Raw genomic sequence first — 15,816 nt, 5'->3', positions numbered from 1 at the left:
CCAGGTCCCTTTTTGCAAATGTGTAAACCAAAGGCTGGAGAGAGAAAAAGCTCTCAGTAGTTCTTTCCTATTCTCGTATGTCCTCTAGTGACAGGTACTGAAACTCCTGTCACTAATCGACTGGCTAGACTTTGCTCTCTTCTCTTTTAAAAGAAACGGGCAGGGGGCGGACTTGGCCCAGTGGTTAGGGCGTCCATCTACCACATGGGAGGTCCGCGGTTCAAACCCCGGGCCTCCTTGACCCGTGTGCAGCTGGCCCGTGCACAGTGCTGATACGCGCAAGGAGTGCCCTGCCAGGCAGGGGTGTCCCCCGTGTAGGGGAGCCTGACACACAAGGAGTGTGCCCAGTATTGAGAGCCGCCCAGCGCGAAAGAAATTGCAGCCGGCCCAAGTATGGCGCCGTACACACGAAGAGCTGACTCAGCAAGATGACGAAACAAAAAGAAACATAGATTTCCGTGCTGCCAACAAACAGAAGCGGACAAAGAAGACACAGCAAATAGACACAGAGAACAGACAACCGGGGTGGGTGGGAAAGGGGAGAGAAATAAATAAATAATAAATCTAAAAAAAAAAACGGGCAGAGCAACAGGTCCAAAGTGACAGGGTATGAGGAACAGGGAAAACACATACAAGTTCCCAGGAGAGGAGTGGCTGCTTTCGATCACATCGTTCCGGTTTTCTTCCTTTCAAAAGCCTCAGGTTCTGAAAGCAGGCTCTTCATGCCAGAGTCTCAGTGAGCTCTCAGGGCCCATAGGGTCTGTACCCGAAGCCACAAAAACACAAATCGGATCCTATTTACTGTGTATGTGTATACTCTAGAGCGCATGCAGTTGAGGTTTCCAATGGTAGCTGCACAGAAATATGAGATTAATACCTATTGAGCACATTTCAGGTGCCAGACACTGTGCTTGTCTCTTCTGTGCTCATCATTCCTTTAAATCTTCCCCCAAAACCCTGAGAAGAGGTATCTTCATCCATTTCCAATATAAGGACACTGAGGCCAAATTAGGTAAGTGACTTGCCCAAACTAACACAGAAAAATATTTTAGCGTTCAAAGGGTTAATAAATATCATCCAGTCCAATGTTACTCAAAGTGTGGCACATGGAAGAGCAACATTAGCATACCAGGAAGCTTGTTGGAAAAGCAAAATCTTGGGCCCCTCCGAGACCAGGGCAAGAACTTAGCAATATTTTTTTTATTTTTGGAGAAGATAGAGCTTCACAGAAAAATCATACCAATGTACCCTCCACACACACAGTTTTCCCTATTATTAATACTTGCTTTAGTATGTTATCTTTGTTATAATGGATGAAAGAATATTATCATAATTATGTTCTTAACTATAGCCCATAGTTTATATTAGGGTTCACTCTGTGTTGTACAATCCTACAATTTTTTAAAAATTTGTATTGTAGTAGCATATACACAACCTAAAGTTTCCCCTTTTAAGCACATCCAAATATAAAATTAAGTGGTATTAATTACACAATGCTGTGCTACCACCACCTCCATCCCTTATCAAAACTTTCCATCACTGCATCCAGAAATTCTTTACCAGTTGAGCATTAACCCCCCATTCCCTACCCATACCGTGGCCCCTAGACACCTGTATTTTAGTTGCTGAATATAAGAATTTGCTTATTCTGCTTACTTCATATCAGTAAGACCACATAATATTTGTCCTTATTTGGGTTATTTCACTCAACATAATGTCTTCATGGTTCATCTGTTTTGTCACTGTAGAAAGACCTAAAATTAAAGATCTAACTGAAAAACTGCAGAAACTAGAAAAAGAATAGCAAACCACTCCCAAAGCAGGCATAAAGAAACAAATAACAAAGATTGGAGCAGAAATAAATGAAATTGAGAACAACAACAACAACAAAAAAAGAAAATCAACAAAACCAAAAGCTAGTTCTTTGAGAAATTAAATAAAATAGACAAACCTATAGCAAGACTAACAGAAAAAAAGAGAGAAGATGCAAATAAAATCAGAAATGAAAGAGGGACACTATGACTGACATCACAGAAATAAAAAGAATCATAGAAAGATATTATGAAAAACTGTATGCCAATAAATTAGACAACCTAGATGAAATGGACAAAATCCTAGAAATGCACAAATAATCTGCATTGACTCTACAAGAAATAAAGGAACTTAATAAACCAATCACAAGCAAAAAGATTGAATCAAACATCAAAAATCTTATAACAAAGAAAAGTACAGGGCCTGATGGCTTCACAGGTGACTTTTACCAAACATTTTGAGAAGAATTAATACCAATTCTGTTTAAACTCTTCAAAAAAAACTGAAAAGGAGGAAAAATTACCCAACACATTTTATGAAGCCAACACCACTCTAATAACAAAGCCAGATAAAGATACTACAAGAAAAGTACAGACCAATCTCTCTAATGAACATTGATGCAACTCAACATTTGCAAATCAAATCCAAGAGCATATAAAAATAATTATACATTACGATCAAATGGGCTTTATTCTGGTATGCAAGAGTGATTCAGCCCTTTAAAAATCAACTAATGTAATAGACCACATTAACGAATCAAAGGGGAAAAAAAACATGATCATCTCTATTGATGCAGAAAAGTCATTTGACAAAATTCAGCATACTTTCTTGATAAAAACTCTTCAAAAGATAGGTGTAGAAGAAAAATTCCTCACTATAATAAAGGGCATATATGAAAATCCCACACCCAACATCATTCTCAATGGGGAGAGGTTGTAAGCTTTCCCTCTAAGATGAGGAAAAAGACAAGGATGCCCACTGTCACCACTGTTATTCAACACTGTGCTAGAAGTTCCAGCTAGAGCAATTAGGCAAGGGGAAAAAAGGCATTCTAATTGGAAGAGAGGAAGTAAAATTCTCACTATTCACAGATGACTTGATCCTATATTTAGAAAATCCCAAAATATCTATAACAAAGCTATTAGAGGTAATAAATGAGTTCAGCAAAGTGGCAGGACACAAGATCAACATGCAAAAATCAGCAGTGTTTCTATATATTAGTTATGTGCAAGCCAAAGAGGAAATCAAGAAAAATTCCATTTACAATAGCAACAAAAAAGACTCAAATATCTAGGAGTTAATTTAACCAGGAATGTAAAGGATCTGTATTCAGAAAACTACAAAATGTTGATAAAAGAAATCAAAAAAGATCTAAACAAATGGAAGGACAGTCCATGTTTATGGCTTGGAAGACTAAACATTATGAAGATATCGATTCTACACAAAGTGATTTATAGATTCAATGCAATATCAATCAAAATTCCAACAACCTACCTAGCAGAAATAGAAAAGTCAATTACCAAATTTGTTTGGAAAGGAAAGGGGAATAGGTGAAAAACATCCTAAATAAAAAAGCAAAGTCAGAAGACTTATATTTCTTGACCTTGAAGTGTATTATAAAGCTACAACATCAAAACACCATGGTATTGACATAAAAATAGAAATATTGATCAATGGAATCAAATTGAGAGTTCAGAAGTTCACCCTCATCTCTACGGTCAACTGATTTTCAATAAGCCTACCAAGTCCATTACCTGGGACAAAACAGTCTCTTCGATAAATGGTGCTGTTGGCGAACTGGATATCCATAACCAAAAGAATGAAAGAGAACCACTACCTCACTCCCTACACAAGAATCAACTCAAAATGGATCAAAGACATTAACATAAACACCAGGACTATAAAATTCCTAGAAGATAACAGAAGGAAACTTCTACAAGAGCTTGAGGCAGGTGGGGGTCTCTTTAACCTTACACCCAAAGCACATGCAACAAAAGCAAAAGTAGGTAAATCAGACCTTCTCAAAATTAATACTTCTGCACCTCAAAGGACTTTGTGAAGAGGGTAAAAAAGCAGCCTATACAATGTGAGAAAATATTTGGAAATCACACATCCGACAAGGGTCTAATATTCAGGATATATAAAGAGATTCTACAATTCAAAAATAAAAAGACAAATGGCCCAATTAGAAAATGCGCAAAAGATGTGAATAGCCATTTTTCTAAAGAAAAAATACAAATGGCAAAAAGCACATGAAAAAATGCACATTACTGGCTATTAGGGAAATGAAAATCAAAGCTACAATGAGATATCATTTCACACCTACTAGAATGACCACTATTAACAAAACAGAAAACTACAAATGTTGGTGAGGATGTGGAGAGATAGGAATGCTTACTCACTGTTGGTGGGATGTAGAATGATATAGCCACTGTGGAGAACTGTTTGGCAGTTCCTAAGGAAGTTAAATATAGACTTGCCCTGTGACCCAAAAATACCACTACTACGTATATACCTAGAAGAATGGAGAGCAGTGACATGAACAGACATCTGCACACCGATGTTCATAGCAGCGTTACTCACAATTGCCAAAAGATGGAAACAGCCCAATATTTGTCCTTTTGTGTCTGACTTGTTTCACTCAACATAATTTCCTCCAGGTTTATCCATATAGTCATATGCTTCAGGACTTCCTTTCTTCTTTACAGTTGCATAATATTCCATCTTGTGTATATGCCAAGGTTTGTTTACTCATTCATTGGTTGATCAAAAGGACAAATATTGTATGATTGTGCTATTATGAACTAAATACATTGTGTAAACTCATGGAGTTAATAATTAGACTATAGGTCACCAGAAAATAGAATAAGGTTAGGGAACAGAAAGCTTGGGTTTAATTTGTGCAGAATTTGTGAAAAGTTGTTTGGAAATGTTTGGAAATGAATAGAAATGGTGAAAATACATTATAGGATTTGTAATTAGTAGCATTAACATATGGGTATGATAATGGTTTGGTTTTGGCAGTTTTTCTTTTTTGGAGTAAAGAAAATGCTCTTAATATTGATTAAAGTGATGAATTCGCAACTCAGTGATTATACCAAATGCCATTGACTGTACACTTTAGATAAATTATACGGTTGATGATTTTAAAATTTATAGGGTGGGTGGGGGGAAAATACACCAAATGTAAGATATGGACTATAGTTAGTAGTAATACTTTGATGATGCTTTCATAATTCGTTACAAATGTTTAACGATAATGCAAGGTATCTGTGGTGGGGTGATGTATGGGAGCCCCATATGATGCTATACATGTTTGTTTTGTAAGTTCACAACTTTCACTATACACTTATTGTTTGTGTACGTTCATGTATGAATGATATACTTTAATAAACTGTGTTTTCTTGTTTTTTTAATTTTTAAAATTTTTCTTAAAAGATACTTAGATTACACAAAATGTTACACAAAAAAATAAAAGAGATTCCCATATGCTCCACCCCCCACACCTCCCACCCTTCCCCATATTAACAACTTCTTATCAGTGTGGTACGTTCATTGCAATTGATGAGCACATTTGAAGCATAGCCACTAAGCATGGATTATAGTTTACATTGTAGTTTACACTCTCTCCCACACAATTCTGTAGGTTATGGCAGGATATATAATGGCCTGTATCTGTCACTGCAGCGTCATTCAGGATAATTCCAAGTCCCGAAAATGCCACCATATTACACGTCTTTTTCCCTCTCCCTACCTTCAGCATTCAATAAATTGCTTTAAAAAAATCGTTAAGTCTGTACAATACAGAGTGAACTATAAATTAAACAATGGCTTATAGTTACTAATATAATTAAGATAATATTATTTCATCAGTTGTAACAAAGGTACCACGCTAATGCAAAGTGTTCATAATAGGAAAAATCGTGTGTGAAAGGCTATTTAGGAACTCCGTATTTTCTACATGATTTTTCTGTAAACCTACGACTTCTCTAATACAAATGAAAAGAAAATATACAACTACAATATCATTCCTTTCTTTGCAATGCAAGAAACATAGAAAACAAGTGATATTCTTACAAGGGTAACCTTGACTCTGTTCTAATTTCCTTATTGGTAAGTGCATGGTCCCCACAATTCAGTATTTGGAGAATATAATATACACAACAAATCTCACAACTGATAGGGACTATCACAGTTAAGAACAACTGCATTAGAGAATATTTACCAGCTAACATTGCCGTCCATATCAACTATCCTTTTTGGAAGAGAGGATGGTTATGGAACAGCATGCAGTTTTACTAAGGAGACCAATAAATAAATAATAAATGCCAGTGGGTTCCTACCTTCAATAGCTAAAGGACTGGCATATTTGCATCTGCAGTGTCCTTCATACTAAACCAAGCATTACATGGCTTGAGAAATAAATCCAGACCTTTAAAACATTATGATTTACTCTCTTTCTGGAACCAAGACATTGACACATAATACAATGAGCAGATCAAATTAAGTTCATGGCCATCAATACATTCTGTCTATTAATGAGCAAAGAGAAGGAATGGTGGTAATGGAGTACAATTAGCAAAGGAAAATTTCCTTTTCATGAGAATAACCCTTTAGGTGTTCACTGAAGAAGAAGTTGAGCTTGGTTTGGGGTGGAAGGAGTAGCTATGAGACTCCTGAATGTGAAGAGATTGACTCCACCACAAAAACTCCAAAGTGAGAACTCAAAGACCAAGAACACCATTCACCACCCTCTTTCTCAGCACAGTTTTTTACAGAAAGAATCACAGGTTTCTAGGATGCACTTCTCCCTAGGTGAGTGCATTTTATTTTCTTAAAACCTTACCATGCAATAACTAAACCTTTACGAGGACTAAGAAAAACATTTGCCTGCCATACTTGTCCTGCCACAGCATCAGCACATTATATAAAGAAATTCATGCCCCTATCCATCACTCCTTTTCAGAACTCATCTATAATTCTATCTACACTAAGAACCTGCACACAGTGAAATGGCTTTTACTGAGCAATTACACATATCACCTTGATGCAAAACAGAGCACATTTTCAAATATGTTTTATGGATTCCAAGAGTTGTCTGAATTTTTTAATGGGGATGGGGACAGGGGTATGTGGAGAGGTTTATATGCTCTATTAGCCTTGTGGAGAAGCCTGTAGTAGAAAGAAGAGTGAAAGAATTAAAATTAAGGTAACAAGGAGAAAGGAATGGAGGAAGGCTGACTGACAAAATGATTAAATCATAATTTATAATACCAATAGTGCTATGTATTTCAAAAGTGAGTTTAAAAAACACATTCAGAAAAGGAAAAAAAAATCACTTTTATATACCACATCCATACCAAGATTGATCTTTATCCATAGGTAAGAAGGTAAGGGACAATGTTATGATGAAAATGGAATACAATACAGAAAGAAAGAAAAAAAAAAGAAAAAGTACAAGAGTCCTTTGCAGGATGATGAAATATTAAACAAAGAACAAGAACAGAGTAAAGAGACACCTGGGGATAAAAAAACACAAAAAGATTCTTGCTGCATTTGAAGTGGCAGCCACTCTAACATCTCATACAACCAGAAACCTTCCCGGAGCAAGAAACTCTAAAGACACAAGGCTGAATTAATTCCCACCACGTGCTTTTTTCACTGTGCACTTATCACCATGCGTCATCCTCCTTTGAAGCAAAAGACTCATTAATCCAATTCAAATTGCCAACATCAGTAAATCCTTTGCCTCAGCATTTAAATGTCAATACCAATTAAATACTAACAGCAACTTAACTACTGGTATGATCGTCACAGCATTCAGGAAATCCAGCCAGAAGTCCAACTAGCATCAATTTCAATATTCCTTCATCAATTCTAATTTACTCCTGTAAAGAAATGAAGTAATTTGCTGGCCATGCTGACTACGCACCCAACTGAATTGAAATAACTCCACAAGCAAACTAAGAAGGAACAAACTGAGTTGTGATCCACCAAACCTGAAGGATGTCTTCACCAAGGCCTCAGGGCTGTCCAGCTGTGGCAACTCATCAGCTAAGATTTCCTCTGGTGGGCGGGGGTCATGGACGATCGTTGGCTGGGGCTTCTCCTTGACTTTCCCTGTGAGCTCATCAATGAGGGAATTCCACAGACAGTTCTGCGACTTAGACCCTGTGGCAGGAGGAATAAAAGGTGCACAGGTGACTCGCAATCAGACTCCATCCCCAGCTTAGGGTTTCAAAAACAGAGCAGGAAAATTTATACATTTCTCATGATCTCTACCACCATCAGAGGGTACCAGAAGACACTGACCACTTATGGATGAACCAGGGTTGTATTTGTTTTAATTTGAATGCAGAAAATAGGCTAGCATGCTGATTATTTGGGCTCTAAGCTAAGTATTATGAAAATATCCTGGTCTTCATGCTGTGGTCTTTTGACCCCACATTCCAGATAGAGGCACAGGTATCTACCTAGATATTCATTCAGCAGTTTGGAGGTATAGAAAGGACTTACACTTTAGAGAAGAGTGAAGATGGTCTCACGTAAGTCTCTGCTATGCAGCTCACCTTGTTGGAGACCCAAGCCTTGAGGCTCCATCCTACATAGAGACCCACCCCAAGGGTGTCCCCTCCAAGAACAAGAACCCACCATAAATAGGTTTGTTTTTCTGTAGGATGAAGACCCAAGGAAAGTTAGACTGCATATTTATCACACACTTTAAACATATGAGATGAATATTAAAGTTAGACATAAAGAGGAAATGGTGTCACAAAAGTAAAAACTGATCTCTAAGGTGATGAAGGTCAACATACAGTGTTATTAATAAATTATGTTAACAGAATATACACTTAAGACGATGTGATGAGAATGGCACTTTGCCTCTGTGGTTTTCCTCCCAAAAAACCCACAACCCTAGTCCAGTCATGAGAAAAACATCAGACAAATCCTAGTTAAGGGGCATTCTACAAAATACTTGGCCACTACTCTTCAAACCATCAAAGTCATCAAAAAAAGGAAAGTAGGAGAAACTGTCAAAACGAAGCAAAGCCTAAGAAAACATGGTGACTGTATGTGATGTGATATCCTGGAACAGAAAAAAGACATTACATAAAAACTAAGGAAATCAGAAAAACATATGGATGCTAGCAAATAACAAGGTATTAATATTGAATAATTAACTGTGGCAAATGTATCATAATAATGTAAGATGTTAACAATAAGGAAACTGACATGGGAATTCTCTACTATTGTCACAATTTTTTGGTAAATCTAAAATTATTCTAAGTAGAAATTTTATTATAAAATAAGAGAAAATTTTCCAAAAAACAACCATAAAAAGTAAGCCAGAAGGTAGAAACTCTCATTAGTATTGGCTTGTGCTGGCTATGCTCTCCCCAGAGGAAAGTAAGTCATTACTTTTGCCCAGAGACACTGTGGGGTTGCCAAGCCATGCACCCATGCATCTGTGTCCATCCAGAAGGAGATGGCTTTTTCTAACTCACCATGTGACATGGTGGGCCTTTTCCTAATTCACACAAAGGCTCTTCATGGCATGAGGGGCATACATAGAGTGGTAAGGAAGAATACCAACTAAAGCACATAGTACAGGTGATAAGTGAGTAGAAACTAGATTTGTGTGCAAATGCAGATGTCTGCCCCCTAGGGTGGGGCTCTGATCAGCCACCTGCAGCCTACCACAGAGGAAACCACCTTGGTTTATTTTGTGTCTGAAGGGCAGCTCTGACACTAAGGTCACAAGAACTTCAGATACAAAGGGGAGCACCTCACGAGGATCCCTGAGTCTTTACCAAGGACACCTATAGGTCAGCAAATTCTTCCAAGGACTATAGCCCTGATACCCATTTTGGGGTGTCCCATATCCAAACTACATTTGTGTCAATCAAAAGAAAATGAGAATATGGAGGAATGGAAACCCTCATCCACTGCTGGTAGGAATGTAGAATGGTGCACCATTGTGGAGGACAATATGGCAGTTCCTCAGAAAACTAATTATAGAAATGCCATATGATCCAGCAATTCCACTGCTGGGTATATACCCAGAAGAAGTGCAAGAATGAATCTTGAGGACCTTATGTTGAGTGAAGCAAGCCAGGCACTGAAGGACATATATTATATGACGTCACTGATATGAAGTAAGCAAATTCAGCAGCTTCACAGAGCTAGAGTCTGGAAGATTGGTTTTTTTAGGAAATAAAAAGGGAGAAGGCTGTGAGCCAATGCCCATATGGGCAAAATCTATTATCACGTGGAAGTGCGTAGTTATACAGTGGAGAGACATGATGGTGGTGCAGTGACTGGGTTAGGTAATGCAGGTATTTCAGGGGGTTAAGGTGTGGAGGGGGGGTGGACTGTTCATGGAACTGGGAGAAGGGCTGGGGAAGGGAGCAAGTGAACACTGGGGATTGGTGGTACGTGGTTGAAACCACAATGTTGGGAATGCTCTTTGGGCAATAGGGCAAGATAGGGTTACTGGTTTAGGGCCTTGGATGTAGGGGGCATTCAGGACAGGACACACCAGGGGCAGGCATCTAGGGAGTATGCAAATGTTCATCTTGACATAGTGCTGTTTTATCAGCGGGTGGAGAACCAAAGAATGAGTAGGAAGGTGTTGGACTCCAATCCTGGGGAAGCCCACTATGCTCTCAAATAGAGGGATGGGAATCTCTCACGAGCATGGGCGGTGTCCAATGGGGAGCACAGACAAGTGTTGTTGCTAGTGTTGTTGCTAGTAACTATGAATCTGATTCCTCAAAGAGTGAAGCCTGGTGTTTATTGTGGGTCCTGAGGGGAGGGGGAAGGAGGAATAGATAAAACAGGCAGCACTTTGAGGGCGATGGAAGTGTTCTACATGACCTTGCAATGACAAATACAGGCCATGTTAAGTTTCGTCAAAATTTATAAAAGTGCATGGTCCAAAATGTAAACCATAATGTAAACCACTGACCATGGTTGGAAGATATGTTTCAATATTTGTACCTCAGTTGTAACAAATGTACTATCCACATATAAAATGTTATTAATAGGAATGGGGAAAAGGAAGAGGATGTTGGATATATGGGAGGCCCCTATATCCTGTACATGACATTGCCATGACCTAAAACTTCTTTGAAGACAAAATGAAAAAAGTAAGACATTGAGGGAATAAATGGAAGAAAATGTCACTCTGCATACAGAACAAGAGATCTTACAGTGATGAAAGTCAAAATGTCCAAAATTTTTTTAAAATTTTTAATTATTTTTTATTATCCCATATTTTTTAATATTTTTAAAATTTTTTTACTTTATTTCCTATTTTTAAAACTATCATTATTATTTTATTTTCTTATTAATTGTATTTGGCTATTTTGTTGGCTTTATTTTTGAAGAAGTTTTGGATCACAGAAGAGTGACAACTGTGGCAGGGGAGGACCATTTGTGTGGGGTGAAGGGGGATACATGGGATATATGGGAGAAGGTTCACATGGGCATACATATTAGACATATAATTGTGATCAAACATTCATGGATATTGTCATGGTGGGTGGAGATTCACCCAATGACTGAAAAAATATTGAATTTCTATCCTGGGGAGCTCTGCCACATTCTCTAATGAAACAGCAAGAATCTCCCAAAAACAGAGGCAATGGCTAGTGAAGGAAGATGGTCCATTGATGGGCCCTTGATATTGATGATTGTGCTTATGAACGTTTATTCTTGAAACTGAAACTTAGCACAGTATTATAGGGTACCTAAGCATTACCTCCTGAGAATCTCCTTGTTGATCAATTGTGACCTCTCTCTAAGCTGAACTCAGCATATAAATGCAATAACTTCCTCCCAACGTGAGACGTGACTCTCAGGGATGAGCCTCCCTGGCACTGAAAGATTACTACCAAGCACCAACTAGCAATGTAAATGGAAAAAGACCTTGACCAAAAGGGGGAAAAGGTAAAGACAAATGAGTTTATATGGCTAAGAAACTTCAAAGTGAGTCAGGAGGTCATGCCAGAAGTTATCCTCATGTACATCTCAGCAGGATCTCATTGACTGCCAAATTAGACACTATCCCAAACAGCAGGGCTCTTGAGGGCTCTGGAGACACCCAGGCACTATGGTCAGGGCAGACAGTTCATGAGTTTGGTGCCTTGACAGTGGGCACACTTTGTGGTTTGTGCTCCTCTGTGTAACAGAATTGGACTCAGTTGTGGTTTCCCTACAAGGGGCTATTTGGTCCCTTCTATTTGAACCTATAGCCAGTGCTGGAGTTGGTAGGTGTACATCCATGAGACTTGAATTTTTGGACTGTTCATGTGCAAGCTGGGCCCTGAGTCTCAAAGGAGTTGCAACACCTACTCTCCAGTCCATTGGACTCACCCAGGACAACCAACAAGGAGGTGATGGTGGACAACCACCATACCAAGGAATTGAGAGAGTCTACAACTGCAAGCAAGAGAGTCCCATCCATCCGCCACATAGTACTGAAGCCCCCTCTCCATTTGATGTGGAATGAACATCACCATCCCAGAATCCTCAGGATTGGTGAATGAAATATGGACTAGAGTAGACACACTGGTATTCTACTATAGACTTACTGTGATTCTAGCAATGGAAGAACTTATATCATTGATGCGGAGGCAGTGGCCACTGGAGATTCTAAGGTCAGGGAGAGGGAAAGGAGGCATAATATGGGGGCATTTTCAGGACTTTGGAATTGTCCTGAATGACACTGCAATGATAGATACAGGCCATTATATAGCTTGCCATAACCTACAGAACTGTATGGGAGAGAGTGCAAACTACAATGTAAACTATAATCCATGCTTAGTGGCAATGCTCCAAAATGTGTTCATCAATAGCAGTGAATGTACCATAGTAATGAAGGATGTTGTTAATGGGGGCAAATGTGGGCAGTGTAGGGAGCAGGGCATATGGGAACCCCCTATATTTTTTACATAACATTTATGTAATCTAAATATCTTTTTTTTTTTTTAATTAAAACTTTAAAAAAAGAAAAAAGAAAATTAAAACACTTTAGTGGCAGGAAACAAACTCCTCCAACTCCTGAAATTCAAGACACATTTTTTTAAAGCCCCAAACATGAATCTTAATAAGACCTGGTCCTAGGTTAATGAAGATCTGCTTCTATATTAATGAAGATCTGTTCTATGTTAACTAAGGTCTGGTTTTAGGAGGAAGAGCAGCAGCAAGAGCCTGTTCTCTTAAATTTGGTCTAAGTCCTTACAATAAACTCCTAGCACATTTCCCTTCATTATTTCATTTATTCATTCTGTAAATACATATCGAATTTCCACAATGTGTTGGATCCCATTCTTGGCCCTAGAAATAGAAAGCTGAATATGACAATATCCCTACCCTTGTGAACCAGCTAAGTCACAAGCAAGCACAATTAACAGGCAATGCCCCATAAGTAAGGGGCAGACAAGGTGCTATCAAGACCCAGAGAAGAGTTTACGCCTCTGCCTCAGAGACCCAAGGAAGGCTACACAGAGAAAGTGGCATTTGATCTGGGTCTAAAGCATAGAGGTTTGCAGCAGGTGGGGAAAAGAGGAAAGAGCGTTCAGTAAGAACAGCATGTGCACAGGTTCAGAGCATTAAGGCCGGAAGAAAGTAAGAGGAGAGAATGGCCAGAGGAAAGTCAAAGACTGTTTAGGCCTGTTTTAAAGGGCCTTGAATAAAATGCTAATTATTTTAGACTTTCTCCTGTAGGCAATAAAATTAAAGAAATAAAAAAACTAAAAAATGTTAAGCAATTGTGGTGAATGACCGTAACTGTTTCAGAAAGAAACTCTGGCATGCTGTAGAGCAGTGAACCTATGAGGAATAGCAGAGTTATATGGAGGTTCCATGAGTCCATGCAGGAGCCAGGCATTTTACCTTTAAATTATTGTGATTAATAAACTAGAATCTCATTTAATAGCACTAAAGAATTCATAATCACTTTCTCACCATTTTCCCAATCAGTGAGTAAGAAAGATTATGTGACTCAAGTCATCTCTCCATTAGGGGTTCCAAATAGACATTTGATAACATCTCCAAAAGTTGTATCAACTACAAAGATGCACTAACAGGTCTGAAAGAAGACTGTGGTAGAAGCTATAGATAGGATCCACCCAACATCCATTTCCAACTCCCTTTCACTTGCCTTCCTCTTCTTTAGAGGCTGGAAAACTAAATACTTGATTTCCCAGCCTACCTTGTTGCCATGATATGTCATGTGTTATAATTTTGGCCAATGAGATATAGGTGGAAATTCCTAGACAAAGCATATCTTTCTGAATAAAAATAGTAAGGGTTCAATAGAAGAAAAACATTTTTGTCCCTTCAAACTCCATCTTTCCTTCTTTGTCTCTTTTGCCCTTTTCTCCTCTTCCTGCTGGAAGGTGGACATGGTGCTAGAACTGCAGCAGGCATCTTGTGACCGTGAGGTTTCAAACATCATGACAAAAGCTCACATCTTATATACAGAGGAGTGGAAAGGTGGAACGAACCTGCATCCCTCACAGCACAGCTGAGCAGCTTTCCTGGACGTCCCCACCTTCAGACTTCTTTATATGAAACAAATAAACTTCTTCTTAGTATATTCTTAAGTCTTTGGTTATTTGCAGCAAAATGGATTCCTAACTGATACACATATACTCAGCACATAATGTAAATGTGTTCCCCATACCCAAACTGTGCCATCTGTAAGGCACTCAGAATTAATATTTTAATAAACCCTTTACCTTGTGAAAGGCACAATTGCATACCATCTTCATGGTAAAATTTATTTGTTAAATGTGAACAATTTAAATATACCACAATTTTTATAACCCTATTTTTGGCATTTCTTAATTTTTTAATTAATATTCTGGGAAATTTAAAAAATGGAAATGGCCGAGGATTATTATGACCTTTTAGAGCCTAAGAAACAATTACTATCATATGGTGGTAGTACATGAATTTTTTGGTCTTGTTTTGTTTTTTAACTTTAAAAATGGAGCTCCTCAGTCAAGAAAAAGTTGGGAATCAGTGGTACAATGGATGTTCAAGTTGGGAGCTGTTCATGAGCAAATTAGCTGTGGAAAAGGAGGAGTCTAGCAAAGGCCTGTGACATTGGAGGCAGAAAGAAAAGGATAGTTTTTAAAAACGAGCAATCAAATTAAAATCAATAAGACTTGGTGACTGTTGTGGTATAAAGTAGAGGGAAGAGTCAACAGAGACTGAGTTTTCTGTTAGGTAACTAAGAAAACTGTGATACTACTAGAAAATTCTGAGGCAGAATAGTGTGTGGGCCCATAGCTGAATCATGTTCTGAAAAGTTGTGTTTCAAGGTAGAAATATAGACAATGATCCTCTCCATATTCATGAAGCAAAAGCATGCAGAAGATGAATGCATGATTCAAAGGAGAATACTATATTTCAGTAAATGTTTCTATCATGACTGAGATAAGAAAAATATTCACAGCACAGTGACTTAGAAAAAAATCACCCTCCTTACCAAACCCAAACAATAATAAGAAAATTAAAATAATAAGAAAAGTTTCAAAGTAGTGAACTATCACAGCCCCAACTCTGTCCTAGCATGTACCCCACATGATCCAATTGTAAGTAAGTAGAACATGGCTCCATCCATGAGGATCTAGTTAAAAGAGTTCATTATTTCAGTCTGGCCTATAACCTGGTCCTTAGGCATGAATGCCAGAGAAGTCCTAGATACTAGCAGAATTTCTCTTACTTCTGTTTTAATCTCTTTCAGAAGGTGAATTATGGGCAGTGAGTTGCTTCAGGTGAACAACACTTAATACAAAATGGAAAAGTTTAATAACATCAGAAAAGCTCGTGGGGTGAGTCCACTGATCAACACCAACCTTCAACAGAAGGAGACTGTTGTTTGGGTCCTCATACTGTGGCACAGTACTGAGCAATTCAGAGCTCTATGCTGGGTGCTTCAAGACACCTCTACTATACTATCCCTGCCCTCAAAAGTCTTCAGAGAAGCAG

General features: G+C 38.3%; 1 protein-coding gene across 5 annotated transcripts in view; it reads right to left on the bottom strand.

The window, feature by feature from the left end:
• Window positions 1-15,816, bottom strand: part of PDE1C (phosphodiesterase 1C) — a 749,644-nt gene that overhangs the window by 442,767 nt on the left and 291,061 nt on the right. For all 5 annotated transcript variants that reach the window (XM_058296802.2, XM_071215096.1, XM_058296801.2 and 2 more), the window contains one exon: window positions 7,812-7,983. In XM_058296802.2, the coding sequence (XP_058152785.1) occupies window positions 7,812-7,983 (172 nt within the window). The remainder of the gene's footprint in view (window positions 1-7,811; window positions 7,984-15,816) is intronic.

The sequence above is a fragment of the Dasypus novemcinctus genome, chromosome 5 (assembly GCF_030445035.2).
Source record: "Dasypus novemcinctus isolate mDasNov1 chromosome 5, mDasNov1.1.hap2, whole genome shotgun sequence".
In the NCBI taxonomy this organism is placed as follows: Eukaryota; Metazoa; Chordata; class Mammalia; order Cingulata; family Dasypodidae; genus Dasypus; species Dasypus novemcinctus.
This window is presented reverse-complemented; position numbering and strand designations above follow the sequence as displayed.